The following is a 14090-nucleotide window of genomic DNA, read 5'->3' on the forward strand; positions in this document are numbered from 1 at the left end:
CATCAAGTGTGGGGTTTATCCCAGTCCTCAGGCCTCCCTTGTCTGGACCCAGACCGTGAACTCCAAGGACCTTCTTGAACAAGTGTGAAAAGGGACAGAGGGGTAAACTTTTCCAGGTGTACAGTTCTGCTTGATGCCCAGAACCTGGCCCCAGCTTCTCGATTCTTCTATGGGCAGAACAGAGTGAAAGGAAAAGTCCTGGGATTCACCTTAGAGTATGAGGTTCAGGACTCATTCCTTCTCCTCTATACCACCTGCGTGTGTCCTTGCAAAAGTTTCATCTCCTTTCTCATCTGCACAATAGGTATGGCTCCCAGGCATTTCAGATCCAGGATACCTGCTGAAGCAGGGTAAGCCTAAGGGTCCTGGCAGTGAAGCCAGAGCCACCTGGGTTCCCTTAAAGACCAGAAAGGAGATGCCGACTGGAGCCCAGCCACTGAAAATGGGCACAAGGATCACAAGAGGCTGGCTTCCAGCTATTCTGTGTTCAGACACCTGGAGGGTGAATGACTGGGGTCTCATACCCCCCAAATCTGCATGTCTTCAGAGGTCGAAAGACAGTCTGTGGGGAGCACTCAATGGCTCTCCAAAGTCTGCCCTATTGTTCCCATGCAGGCCTTGCTGGCGAGGCTTCTTTCCAAGCCTTCTAGAATTAGCCCAGCCTTTATCAGTCTGTTCTGATCCTCTGCTCCTTTTTGGGATCTTCTTCGGTTACTTCCACCACCCTTGAGTTCATCTGTTTGCTTTGGCGGGAATGCAGTCCTGCCCTACACTCCTGACCCAATCAAAGCACTTGCACTGTTGAGAGTGCCAAAGTGTGGAACAACGGGCTGGGCTTGAATCTTCCTTCTGTTACTTATTAGCTATGAAACTTTGGGTAAGTTTCTTTGCCTCTCGGATCCTCAGTTCTTTCACTATAATGTAGAGAGACCAGAACTTATAAAAGAATTAGAAGCAACATAAATGTTACTTGTGCAGTGTGTGGCACACAGTAGGTATTTAAAATATGGTAGCTGCTATTTCAATTGTAACTAAAACTGTACTATTGTCTACAATGACCTGTCCATGCCCAAGACTGTGGAGGAGGTCACAGGGATGTAGGTAGCATCATGCAACCGTAAAGGTTAATCAAAGGTCATTCCATCATAGGGCACTGTAGGGCTAGGCTTTAATCCCTCATTTATCCAAATCTCTGCTTTTTGACTGAAAAGCCTGAGCAGGATACTCCCCAGAACTCTGAGATCTCCTGGGATCCCTTTCCAGCTGGGCAGGAATAATAAGCCCTCTGAGAACTCACTGCTTTGAATTTTCAGCCTTGGCCCCCAGTCCCACAGGTGTCCCCGAAGAAGTGGCCCACTCTAAACACCGAGTAAGAACAACAGTGATAGCGACCATCACAGCGTCAGAGCAGGTGTAACCAAACGGGCGCACATAGGTGTAATCGCACGCTTCCATGCTTATGCTATTATTTTTCTAAGCAGCTCTGACCCGACTGCAAAACATAAATTTTGCAGAACTTTGGGAAGAGGAAATGCCCTTCTCCTCAGCGCCGGTGTGGCTCTGTGTTCTCAAATGTGAGTCTTTGCCAGGAGGGCGCTAGAGCGAGGGAGGCTGAGGCCAAACCCCCGCTACCACCGTCTTGCCAATTTCTTGTCAATATCCCCTGAGTGATTGTTCCAGGCGCCTCGGTATATTTCCTCACATCAAGGATGGATTACAGGGGCTCTATTGATTTTGTGGTTTCATGCGGGAAAGATCTAATCTTAATCCACCATTGTTCATTTTCCTTAACCTTTCTTTTAATAATATGATAGGGAGGCAACCCATCAGAATGGAAATTGTTTCTGAGGCATGTTGTCATAAATATATGCCACAGACGGTTTTATTTTATGGGAGAAGCCATCTTTTTTGAAATAATAATGATAAAACTTGTATGGTGTATGGCAGTTTACAAAGCACTTTCCCATATCAACCCACTTAATCCTGACAGCAAGCCTGATAGGTAGGAGTTATTTTTTTCAATTCTGATTTATTTATTCTGTGAGTCTTTCCACAACATGAATTTTTATTACTACCCACTGTGTCACAGATGAGGAACCTGCATGGTCAAGGTCACACAGCTCTTAAAAATGAGGTTTGGAGTCAGGCGGATCTGCACTCAAGTCCTGAGCCTGCCAGGTTGTCATCGCATTACCTTGGGAAAGGGGTTTAAATTCTCCACGGTTCATTTCTTTACCAACAAAATGAGGGTGGTGCTACCTTCCCAGGATTTTGCGAGGATTAACGATAAGCCACCTGCACAGTACAGTGCCTGGCACCAAGCAGACGATAAATTACTGTTAGCTCTTCATTAAAATCATATTAATTATTTGACTAAGACAGGATTTGAGCCATGTCTTTATGTCAATCCTCAGTTCCCCTTTTCTGGGGAGAAATTAGAATCTGTGCTCTCTCTCTCTCTCTCCTTAACATTTAAAACCCCAATGAATGACAATAAATCACGGACTCTTCAGGCGAACACCTGGAAGTTTCTATTGGCGCTGAGGGTGAGTAGTAAGAGCCATCTGATAGGTAGCAATGCCTTTGAGTCTTTCTTCCTGGAGCGGGATTCTAGCCTGTGGTCTGGAACTTGGTAGCCAGTGGTGCATATTGGGCCCTGGAGGCATCCTGCCCACACCTGGGTCCTGCTTCGAGAAAGGCTGATGGGGCACGCAGGCGTTCTCACCACGGTTTGGACAAGTTACAAGAATTGTGGACTTGAACCAAGAGAGCAGGGGGACTGGGGCTTTAGTCCCAGCCATGCCACTCACTAGCTCTGAGGCCTTGAGAAAGTAATGTCCTTTACCCAGGCCTCAGCTATCTCTTTAAAATAAGTGTTTACCTGTAATTTGTGTTCCCCGCTCAAATTCACCTGGAAGCCAAAAACACACACACACACACACACACACACACACACACACACACACACAAAACAATTTAAATTCTAATGCCCCCCACCATTTCCCATCCCAGAAATGAGGGTGGGGAAGGAGGAGGTAGCAGGAGAGGGGTGCATAAAAGAAAGGAGAAATGTTCACCTTGGGAAGTTTTAGAGCGGATGGTTTCCAAGGTGAACTTGGAACTCACTTTCCATGGCTTCAGCGCTCCAGAATGGAAATCCACCGCCTTGCTGTCTGTTCCACCGCTTTCTCTATTAGCGTTTGACTATCACTCAACAATGTAGATACGGTGGAAACAAATACACCCCTAGCATCAAATGAGGTTTTCTTCCTCTCCTCTTCCCTCCTCCCCTCTCTTCCCTCCCTTCCCTTCTTTCCCTTTCCTTCCTCCAAGAAAATGCATTATCTTCTGGGTCAGGGTCTGGGTCTCCACTGATAAACCCTAAATGTCCTGACTTGTGCTACTTGGTATGTGTCATTCCCTCTGTCTGCGTGGGCTTTGCACTTGGGCCCCCTTCTCCATCTGGTGAACTCATGTTCCTTTTTCCAAGATCCATCTCAAATGTCACCTCCTTTAGAAAGCTTTCCCTAACCATCCCCCCCCAAGGAGCCACTTCCTCTTTTGGTCCCATAGCACTACCTCCCAGAGCACTATCTCTATAGTCTTTGTGACACTCTTTCAAGGAGAGTGCCCTGTCCTTACTCATTTGGTATCCTGAGCACTTGCAGGGTTGTTCTCTTTTATGATCCTGCCTTGCTGGTAAGGATGCTAATAACGCTGTCAAACAGCCTTTATGAGTCACTGATTCATTTGTCCATAGACTCAGAATATTTTATAACATCGAAACAGGCTTACATTTATCATCCGACCTCTTCATTAGAAACTGGGGCTCACAGAGGTAAAGAAATGTACTCAAGGCGACCCGGCTGTGCAGAAGCAGAGTTGCAAGTCAACTCTAGGACCCCTAATTCAGGCCCGTGCTTTTCTTGCAGTGCTATGTGTTCGGTAAACCTTTGCCACTCACCTACTATGTGCCAGGCACTGTGCGCTGTGCAGGGAGAAGGAATTAACACATGGTCCTTCTCTCAAGGGTGTACAGTCTAGTAGGGAAGCAAAGATGTTTATCCACATCATCTAAAGCATCCATGAAGATTTAAGCCCCACTGATCCATCAATATACTGACCATCTCCAGACAGGGGGCCACAGATCACAGCTAACGCTCCATCAGGAACGCTGCTCTGGGCTCACTGCCCTAGGCCGTCCCATGCCTTATCCTGAACCCCTCACGCTGTACTCTGACTCTGATGGCGACTTGTGTCCACATTCTGTCCCCTGCTTACCCGTGTTGGAGTTTATCTCTCTCTTCTGGCATTGTGTACCCACTCTCTCGTGACCCTGAGGCTCTTCCCAATCTGTCTCTTGCTTACTTAAGACTCCCTGCTCTAGTTTCCAGTCCCACAAAGCAACCCCCCCCCCCTTGCTCTCCCTCGGGCTAGTCCCAGCATCCACAATGAAATTAACCTAATTTTGGCACCATTTCAGAGATGTTTCCATCGGCCAACTTTCTTCGGCCAACCTAGCATGTTGGTTTTCTTTGCATGGAGAACAAATCTGCTAAAGCAAATCTTTCTTGAGATGATGGTTTCCAGAGCAGCACTTGGGTTTGCAAATTACAGCACATTTGCAAGATACAATCCTAGTTCCACCTAAAATGCCATCAGCACAGAGCACGGATGGCTCTGTAGATTATTATTTTTTGAGTAAGTTCATGTAGAGTTTGATAAAACCTCAAATTCATGATCCATAAGCCAGATGTTTCCACTGAGATAACACAGCTTTATTAGTGGTGACTCTCCTGCATTCACATAACGGATATTAGCTGAGCTCTTTGCATTCTCTGTTCAGGTGAACATGGAAAGAGTTGGGCAGGCTAACAGGCCAGGGTCCAGACTCTTCTTGAGAGCCAGCTGGATCCCAAGTGGCAGCAAGAGGACAGTCACCTCAGTCTTACCTTCCCCAGGAAGCATGGAGGAATGAAGGACCAAGGGACCTGGAATCTGTCACTCAGGGCTCTGATTCTGGCTGCCCCATTTATCTCTGCTTTATCATGTGAAGGGAATTTTCTTTCTTTTTTTTTTATCAGATGCCTTTTTGGTATCCGCTAAGATGAGACAGTCTCTCTTGGCCTATTAATTGCATTCCAAGAATCGACTTTATTTAGTCATGGTTTACAGCGGTGTTTAATTTGCTAACATTTAATTTAGAAATTTCTGATTATTCATTAGAAGATTAGGCTGTAATTTGGATTACTTTTTTGACGTTTTATCATCCTAGCTTTGAAATATGAATTGAGAAACTGGTTTTTCTGTGTCACTCAATAGCTTAAGTAGGGTGTCGTTTTTCCCCTTCATTTACAGCCACTCCAGGCTCACTGGTCCTGCCAGTTCTGCCAATGCTTTTCCCTCTGCTGGCATCACCTCCTGGTGAACTCCAACTCATCTAAGACCCACCTTAACCATCAACACTTCTCCACAGCCTTCTCCCACCATTCCCACAGGATTAGCACCTGCTTTGATTCTAGCCCTATTCCTACTATAATTTATTCATCTATTAACCCATTTTTCCCACTAAAGTCTGACTTTCTTGGAGTGGGGACAGTCATATATGCATCCTATAATTTCTTTTCTGAATCTCCAGTGCTTATTACAGTACCTGACACATAGCCTGTGCTTCACAACTCATTGTTACATGAACAAACTCATAATCCAGTTTTGCTTTAAACTTTGCCAGTAAAAAATTTCAAAGAGGTAGGTGTATGCTTCTTCGCCTTTCTTTGACAACACAATAGAGACAACAATCACTTGCTGTCATCCTGCGCACTCGGTAGAGGTCCGTGCTGAGATAGTAGACGTGAGAGCATTAAGAATACAGTGAAAGGATTAAGCACAAAAACACACAATAGCTATCCAACTTTCTTTGATATTAATAACAGGTCATGTATTGAACATTTATTATGTCCCGGGTTGGGAATGATCAGGTTTATTTCTCATAATAGCCCTATAAGGTAGGTAGTATTGTCTCAACTCTACACGCGAGTGAACTGAATGTTACCAAGCGTTCAGCGACTTGTCTGAGGTCAGTCAACTGGCAAGTTGCTGAGCCAGAACCTAAACCAACACTTTCTGAATTGAGTCCATTTTCTGGAAGTGACTCCAAATTGCCTTGTCCGTAAAGACAGTGTGCTCCACTTACCTGAGAAAAGCGACAAGCAACAGGCGAAGGGTGGAGATCTGGTCAAATCCTCTACTTCCCGGGTTCTGCCCAAGTTTAGTGCACAAGAGGAAGGAGATGATGGACTATCTATCTGCCTGCTTGGCCTCTGCATCTTTCTTCTGATAAAAGTGGGCCGACCACTGGGTGAGGTTTCCCTTACTTTTAGTTTACACAGTGAAGCTGATTCCTCCTGAAAGGGTAAATACACTTGGGTGGTGGGATTCCGGACCACTTTCTGTTTCCTTCCATGGAGGTCTGAAAAGGTACGAGGCAGGTAAGAGGAAACAACTTTCCTTTAATAACTAAGTTCCTAGATTTATGAGCTCATGGCTGTGAGCTCCAGGTGAGTGACCCTGACCTATAATCTAAACGAGACAGACTTCAGGGTTCCCCGCATCCCCAAAGGGAAGGCCCGGTGGAGCCGCTGCAAGTGGCATGAAGGACAGTTTAGCATTTTCCTGTTGACAGTCTGCCAGCCCTGGCTGCTGCTCATTCCGTCTCCAACCATTCCTGCTTGCTCCCCTCTCCAGGCTGCGACCCCAGCGTGAGTGATAGAAGTAGCAAGAGGTTGCTCAGAAGATTAAAGACCCAAGTCACCAGAGGCTGCCGTCTCGCAAGAATATTTAGACATTTTCCACTTGGCAGTCATTCATATTCTTCAGCAAAGGATGAACAGAAAGCTCTTTCAAAAAGGTTCCTTCTTCAGATCCCTGCACCTCGGAAGATAAAGGTGAATGCGAGGATTTTGTTTCGAAATTAAATATTCATTAGATTGGGTTAGAGCTATTACTGTTCTTGAGAAGAAAACTGAATTTGTCTTTTGTTTTAAAATACCTGCAGTCATTTCACTTGAGAATCCATTTCTGTACTAATCAGTCAGGGCAATTCACAGTGTGATTTTTCTAATGGCATAGACACCACTTGGAATTAAACACAGAGAGACTCAGACTGTTTTACAGAAGGTGCAAGAGCCATTTGACATCACGGAAACCCTGCAGACGGGAGCAGCCAGGACTCAGCCTCTGGGTGAGCTCCTTGGCTCTGCTGACTGACAGCTGTTTCCTAACACCTCTGAGTTTCAGTTTCCTAAGCTGTAAAATGGGCAGCATACTTCTTTCCCCTCAGGGTTTGTGTAAGGATTTAGAAATAATAATAGGAACTGTTATACATATTTCAACATAAATACTGAGAACTGGTCACCAAATGGCTTGACAACTATTTACATCCTTTAAAAAAAAAAACCTTTCAGGCACCATTGCTTGCATTACCCTTGAATTTAAACATCTTTTAAAAGCTTTCAAAGCTCTGAAGGTTGATTTCAATGAAACCTGTTTTTATTCTAGGTGTTTTTCTTACTGTCATTTGGAGTAAAACAAAAAAAACATTTACTGTCAAAACAACAAGGATTTGCTGTCGGGCATGAAATGAAAGCAGAAATGGCTGCCTGATGCCTTTTGGTGTCCTCCTAGCACTTAAACAGGACACCTTTGAATCTGCCACTTCTTCAAGATCTCCTTAGGTGGGAGAAGTAAATCACCAGTGCTTGGTTTCCGCTGAATTTGAACTAGCTGGGCAAAAGGCATATTCTTTATCCCTCAGACGCACATCCTTTCAAAAGTGCCAATTAAAGGAGAAACTACGTATCTAGCAACATACCTAAGAGAGTACCATCTAATCAACTTTTATTTTTACTTGAAACTGGAGGAACTTAGACACCTACCTTAATACCAAAGACCAACAACAGGTCTGGGAAGAGGCAAAGGACATTAACGCTTTTCAACAAGTCTACATGAACTATTTAAAAGAGTGAATATCCAGCGATTTTTAAAAATGAAAATCAACTATGAATAAAGACTCAAAATTCAAATCTCAACTCTACCAAGTCGTTCATTCTGTCTCTCTGAGTCTCAGTTTCTTTATCTATAAATGAGGGGTAATATCTCCCAGTTCATGTTGTCTAGCGCCCAGCAGGCACATAGTAGTTGCTCAACAAGTGTAAGCCACTGTAGTTATTCAGAAGAGCTGTTCTCTCAGTTTTGCAAAGTTGGTGATAACATGTGTTTAATACTTTCTGCATAAGGAGCCCAGATTGCGCGACCATTAACACAACCATTCCTCAACAGAGGCGTTTCCTGGCATCTCAATGACCTCATTGCAATCTGTAATCTGGCTGATTATTGGCTAGACAGACTGACTTAGTAACAAGAGCAAATGAGAATGACACACACACATATATGCATACACTCAAATATATATATATATACACACACCTATACATATTTTTACTGTTCTTCAATACATATAAAAGTCAAGGTCCAGCTGAGGACTTGTTTTTTGGTATGGAGTGTGTGGGGAATGCGAAGAAAACAAAATGCTCCCTTCTTTGGGTCCCTTAAAGCAACTGACTTTGCAATGAACTACGGCGAACTCTTTGAGAGTCGAGATTAAACCTTGGCTTAACAACCAACAGTTTAAGAGGGTTTTTTTGTTTTTGCTTTTTTACAGGAGAATTCCTAAATCCACAGGGTGGTCCCTGGGTCCTTCCCGCCTTGGAAGCTCCATGCTGAACGCGACCCCACGCATCATCCCAGGGCGCGCGCGTCCCGACAGCGGCCTCCGGCCTGCGCGCTTCCCGGCTTCGGCTGGAGGCGGGCCGACCCCACTCCCGCAGCAGGGGACAGGCCTCCCCTGGCCGGTGGCCGCTTCCGCAGAGCGTCTCCTCTTCCGACCCCTGCCTGGGCATCCGGTAGAAACAGGGGGAATAAAATCAAGCTAAGCTGTTGTTCTCAAACATGTTTATTTGTAAGTTTTACATGGTGTGTTACAGAAATTAATGGAAAATTTCTAAAAATTTCGCTGTTCTGTTGAATGCATTGTACATAAAGTTAAAAATAATGTGTCCATATATGTTAACAAACTGTCATCTGAGGTAAAGTTAAAGTAGGTCTAGAAATGTACGGCAACAGTCATTTTTTCTTTCTCATCTTTATTAAAAAAATATGTGTCAGAACGCAGAAATTGAAATGAACCAAACCCACAGAGTAAACATTGTTTTTTTTGTGTGTGTGTTTTTTTTTTTGTTTTGTTTTTTTAAGAAGGTGCCTGGTACATGACATGATGGGTTTCAGCAGACACTGGATGAGCACGAATTATCAAAAAAGTCTTGCGGCATGTGAAGATTGAAGAGCTATGGGGAACGGGGACAGAATGACAGGTGGCGTTTCCCTGGTTTCAAAATTTAAAGTGACAAATTTAGTGCTAGCAGAGGATGAGAAATTAACAGCTGTACACATAGATTTTCCCATCAATCTAACTGGAACTGTGCAGACTCCCCTTTTGGTGTTGGCACCTCAGCTCTTATTTGGAAATTTTGCTGTACTCCTGGGATAGGATACAATGCTTCTGAGCTCGCCAAACAGTGCTCGCTAAAAATCAGAATTCTGCCAATGATCACATGGATAGCAGTTTCAAATCTTGACTTTATTTCCCTCACTGGAATGCATCACACAGGCCATCTTTAAGTTCAGAGCCAGTTACATTTTCAATCGCATTCAATGACTGGTAAGTCCACTGGCCTGTCACCTTCTGCAATGAAACTGGCTCTAGATGCTTCACTGATGCAGCAATATCCGCCAGGGTTCACTTTGAACACATTAGAAGCGACCCAAAGGATCCGTGCAAAGGTGTGATACTGCTGGACAAGCTCAGGACAGCCACATCGAGGGAGAGGATAGCACCACTTGTTTAGAGTCCGAATCACGGACAACACAGCAATGTAAGCCGTTTCCTCAGGGGACTGCGCATCTTATCAAATCCCCAGAAAACACCATCAGACTGGTTTCAGGACAACTCTTATGGTTAACTTGCCTTTCCCATTTCCCCCTTCACGTGAAAAGATGACCTGGTCATAAAATGTACTCACGATTGTGGAGAAGTCACGTGGACCAACGAGTGATCGCTACAGAGGGAGGTAAATGGCCCTTCTCGCTTGTCGGGCTCTTCAGACCTTCCGCATTAGGGTGACATTTACAAGTGTTCCGGAGTGGACATTTGGTCAGTTACCTAACTGGGAAAAAGCTGGATTCCAGTGACCTGATCATGTAAAATTGGGGCTTCCAATAGTAACGATCACCTTGACTTGTCAATTTTCTCTTTGTGAGCAAGCTTACCTTCTTCCAAATCACTTCCGTTTCTATTGCTATGAAGAACTGAAGTACACAGGCCTATTGAAGTTAATCACATCAATGTAAATTCTAATTTTCAAATTTTAAAACCAAGTAATAGTAGTTACCCTCAAGTCCAATTAACCACACAACTCTTTTAAGTTTTCTTCTTAGTGTTAAACCACTAAATTCAACATACTGTAACTGCATAGGAACATCAGGAGAACACATCTGACCTGTAGAACAATTCTCTGTAGGGCAAAAATATATAGATTCTTTATGAAAATCATGTGCTAAACGTACGAACCGAACACTGCACTTCTTGTCTCATAAATGTAAAAAAAGGAAGCTTAAACTCTCTGTTTCATGTACAAACAGTCCAGTGATTTCTATGGGGGGAGGTGGCAGTGGAGAGGCGGGAGGGTTTAGAATCTGAAGGACAGACCTTCAAAATGCGAATCGCCTTTTTCTGGCACGCAGGGGGCGGGTACTCTTGTGGAAATGCTAGAGGAGGTGATGGAGTCACATGCTCCCTTCCTGCTCACTAGCTGCCGGGTGGCCAACTGCTGCTCCAGCTGTCCCTGAACTCCAGCTTCCTCCCATATGCGTCTCCGGAATAACATCTGGAGAGCGAGCCCCATCCATCACGCTTGTCACATCTTGCACTCGATCTGCTACCTTCTCTACAGTGTAATGGCATTATTAAAAAGCATTTTCATTAACATTTATATTTACAAAAAAAAAACAAAACACAACACCTGGCAATTTTTTTTTTTTTTTTTCATTAGAACTCCTTAAAGCCATTTCCCTTAAATATTTAAAGAGTTTAATGGTAAGGTTTTTTTTTTTTCAAGTTATAAAATAAAAATCCCATTTGAATTTTCTGATGTACAAAAAGAGATAGAGATGAACCATTGTGATCACAGAATCAGTTTGTTATTCTGAATATTCATGTCACCATTGTTCCATTAGAAAGTCGTTTTTTTAAGATCCAGAGCCACACTACCAGGATTGTACCAGGATTATTTGGCAAATGACTTGTCTTTGAAAATGGCACGTGGAGAAGACACTTGTCTGCATAGCATCACAGCAGCAAGATATCGGAAAAATAAAAAATATCACTTTATTGTACTTAGAATTTAGAGCTTCTTAGGAAATCAGATGCATTTTTTCATCTTTCTCATCAATGGGATTTGATGTCCTTTCCTACTCGCAGAATGAAGGGTCAAACCGAAAGCGGTCTTTCTTCACCAGGATGCAGAAATAGCTAAAGGGTTGTTTTGGCAACATTCCTGGTTGTAAAGAATAATCGGCCACTTATTTGTCTTGCGATTTCAAGTTAATTCATTTCATATGAGACTGTTTTTCCCGTTAGATTTCTTCATCAATATCTTTAAAAAGTCAAAAGCAATACAAAATTTGTACACCCATTAATTTTCAAACATGACAAAGGAAGGAAAGGGGGGAAATGGTAGACCAGGCCCCGTGGAGTGATGAAAAAACATCGTATGTCAAAAGGCATATGCAGGATGAGACTGCGGTCACAGAGGACCTCTTGCTTTGCCTAAAAGAAGTCAGTGCCAACCTTGCTGTAACACTTGAAGGCCTGTTGCTCCAAATTTGACATCTCTACAGTGGACAACATGAGAGAAATAAAAAGGAAATTATGATTTTGCATACTGGGGGGTCATCTTCAATCCATACTAAGAGAGCTCAGAGTATTTGTCAGGTGCTCAGAATATTTGCTTGAGTTGTGATGTAACGTTGGGTATGATTTTGTTATACTTTTGTGTGTTTTTGTTTTGTTTGTGCTGCCATAGATATCTGCCGTTGGTTGCCAAAAACTCTTAGTTTCCTCTTTCCGAACGAGTTCCATTGGGCAATCATGAAATTCTCCATGGGATGAAGGGAGGTGAAAGAATACAAGAGAGTCGGTCTGATGCTGATTTCCATGCCAGTCCTGAAGCACCCGCCACGAGCCCGCACTGATGCTATTTCTTAGGTCTGCTGATCTGCGCATAGAGAGGCTCCAGCTCCTACGGACAGAGGGACAAAGTGAGACCTGCTCTGTTCCAGGTAGGAATTTCTGAGACAGCGTGGGAAGGAGAGTTTGGGATTGGAGCAGAAAGGTGACAGTGGGATGGATGACCTTGGGTGATTTTTGGAGTATATGATCATGGTGCATATTCTTTGGCAACTTTATCAAGAAGAACTACTCACCCAGTTTTGCCCTTGGGTTTCAAGTGAGACTGATTGCCTCTGTTAGGGAAATAGCATGGTACAGTAGAAAAAGCTGGACAGGCTGTGTGATGTGGGCAAGCTCTTATCCTTTGAGACTCAGTTCCCCAACCATGAAATGGCAATAATACTGTTCATCCTACAGGGTTCTTGAGAGGAGTAGAGAGAAAACATCTAGCACAGTGTTTGGCAATAACAGGTCTTTAGAAAATGGTAACAATTATATGCGTCAAGTGGAGATTTCTTCAAGTTTTATGAATGTCCACTTGATATGGCTGAAATTCTATTTCTACCTGCTCTTTGGTTTTTCGAGCAGTGGTGACTGGGCATGCTTTAGAGCAAGAGAAACAGCAATTGTACCATTAGCTCTTAGTTAAAAGCTCCTGGGACTTGTTTCCATTCAATCTTTTTCAGGTTCAGCCAGTCCTTTGGGGCTTTCCTGAGATACATACACACAAGGCTTTTTACCAGTATGTGGCATAGCAAACTTCCCACCCAAACATAGGTTGTAAAAGGTGTTTGGCCTTGTTGAAAGCACTTCAAGACTTCATGTCAGAAATGCCTAGGATGCTCTGGCCAAGCAGAAGAGAGCGACACTCAGGTCTTAAGCAAACATAGAAAATGGTGTGCTTCCATTAAAATTGACCTTTACACTGTCACTCTTGGATGTTTGTGCCAGAATTAAATGGACATAGTGACATCTTAATTCTGCTATATTTTATATATTAGCCTGCCTCTTGCCCTGTGAGTATAGGTCCTTTTATTTGCTTATTTTCTTGAACCATCAGATTGAAATGGCATGCTGTGAGCCCCTACTGTGTGCCTAGCACAACACTAGGTATTTTCGAGTACACTGACGTTTTAACTTATCACAACAGCCCTGAAGGCAGATGCTTTACCTCTTTTGCAAATGAGAAGTCAAGCACAGAGACGTTAAGTCATTTTCCCATAGTTGCACAGCTAGTAAGTTTGGTACATGGAACTTAGAAGTAGGGTCTAGTGCTTTTTCTAGTCTTTTATAACAGCTGACAAAGAAGAAGAAAAAAAAAAGGCCATCTCTTTAAGCTCTTGTGCCGTAGAGTGCTTTGGTGTTTATAAAGCTCCCTCGTTTCTTATTTTATCTTCCCAAAAGTCACAGGAATAGCTTTTATTCTTTCCGTCCTCATTTTGCAGATAAAAACAAAAGGTCAGAGAGGTGTGTGATCTCAAGGTCATCGTGCTGCTTCTCATGTATTTCATACATCATATTATTCATCTTTATTGTAAAGAGGAAATGGGCTAAAAGATAATTTTGTCCAGATCCATCATTTTACAGATGAGGAATCTGAAGCCCAGAGAAGAGAGCTTTTGTTTCACCAAAGTCACAAGGTTGCTTAGTAACCATGCCATCCAGACTAGGATCTGGGATGTTTTCTTCTAGACTCATATGTTTGTATTCTTTTAGGGAGAAGGGCTCCTACCCTGCCAGGCACCCT

The 14090-nt window shown here is 43.5% G+C and overlaps 1 protein-coding gene across 8 annotated transcripts in view; it reads right to left on the reverse strand.

Moving 5' to 3' along the window:
- Positions 1 to 8992: 8992 nt before the first annotated feature.
- Positions 8993 to 14090, reverse strand: part of DAB1 (DAB adaptor protein 1) — an 895228-nt gene continuing 890130 nt past the window's right edge. For all 8 annotated transcript variants that reach the window (XM_081144806.1, XM_081144807.1, XM_081144805.1 and 5 more), the window contains one exon: positions 8993 to 12413. Coding sequence is in view for 2 of the 8 variants with exons in the window: in XM_081144809.1 (XP_081000935.1) it covers positions 12369 to 12413 (45 nt within the window). In the remaining 6 variants the exon portion in view is untranslated. The remainder of the gene's footprint in view (positions 12414 to 14090) is intronic.

This window comes from Miniopterus schreibersii, assembly GCF_964146895.1.
Source record: "Miniopterus schreibersii genome assembly, chromosome: 8".
Taxonomy (NCBI): Eukaryota; Metazoa; Chordata; class Mammalia; order Chiroptera; family Miniopteridae; genus Miniopterus; species Miniopterus schreibersii.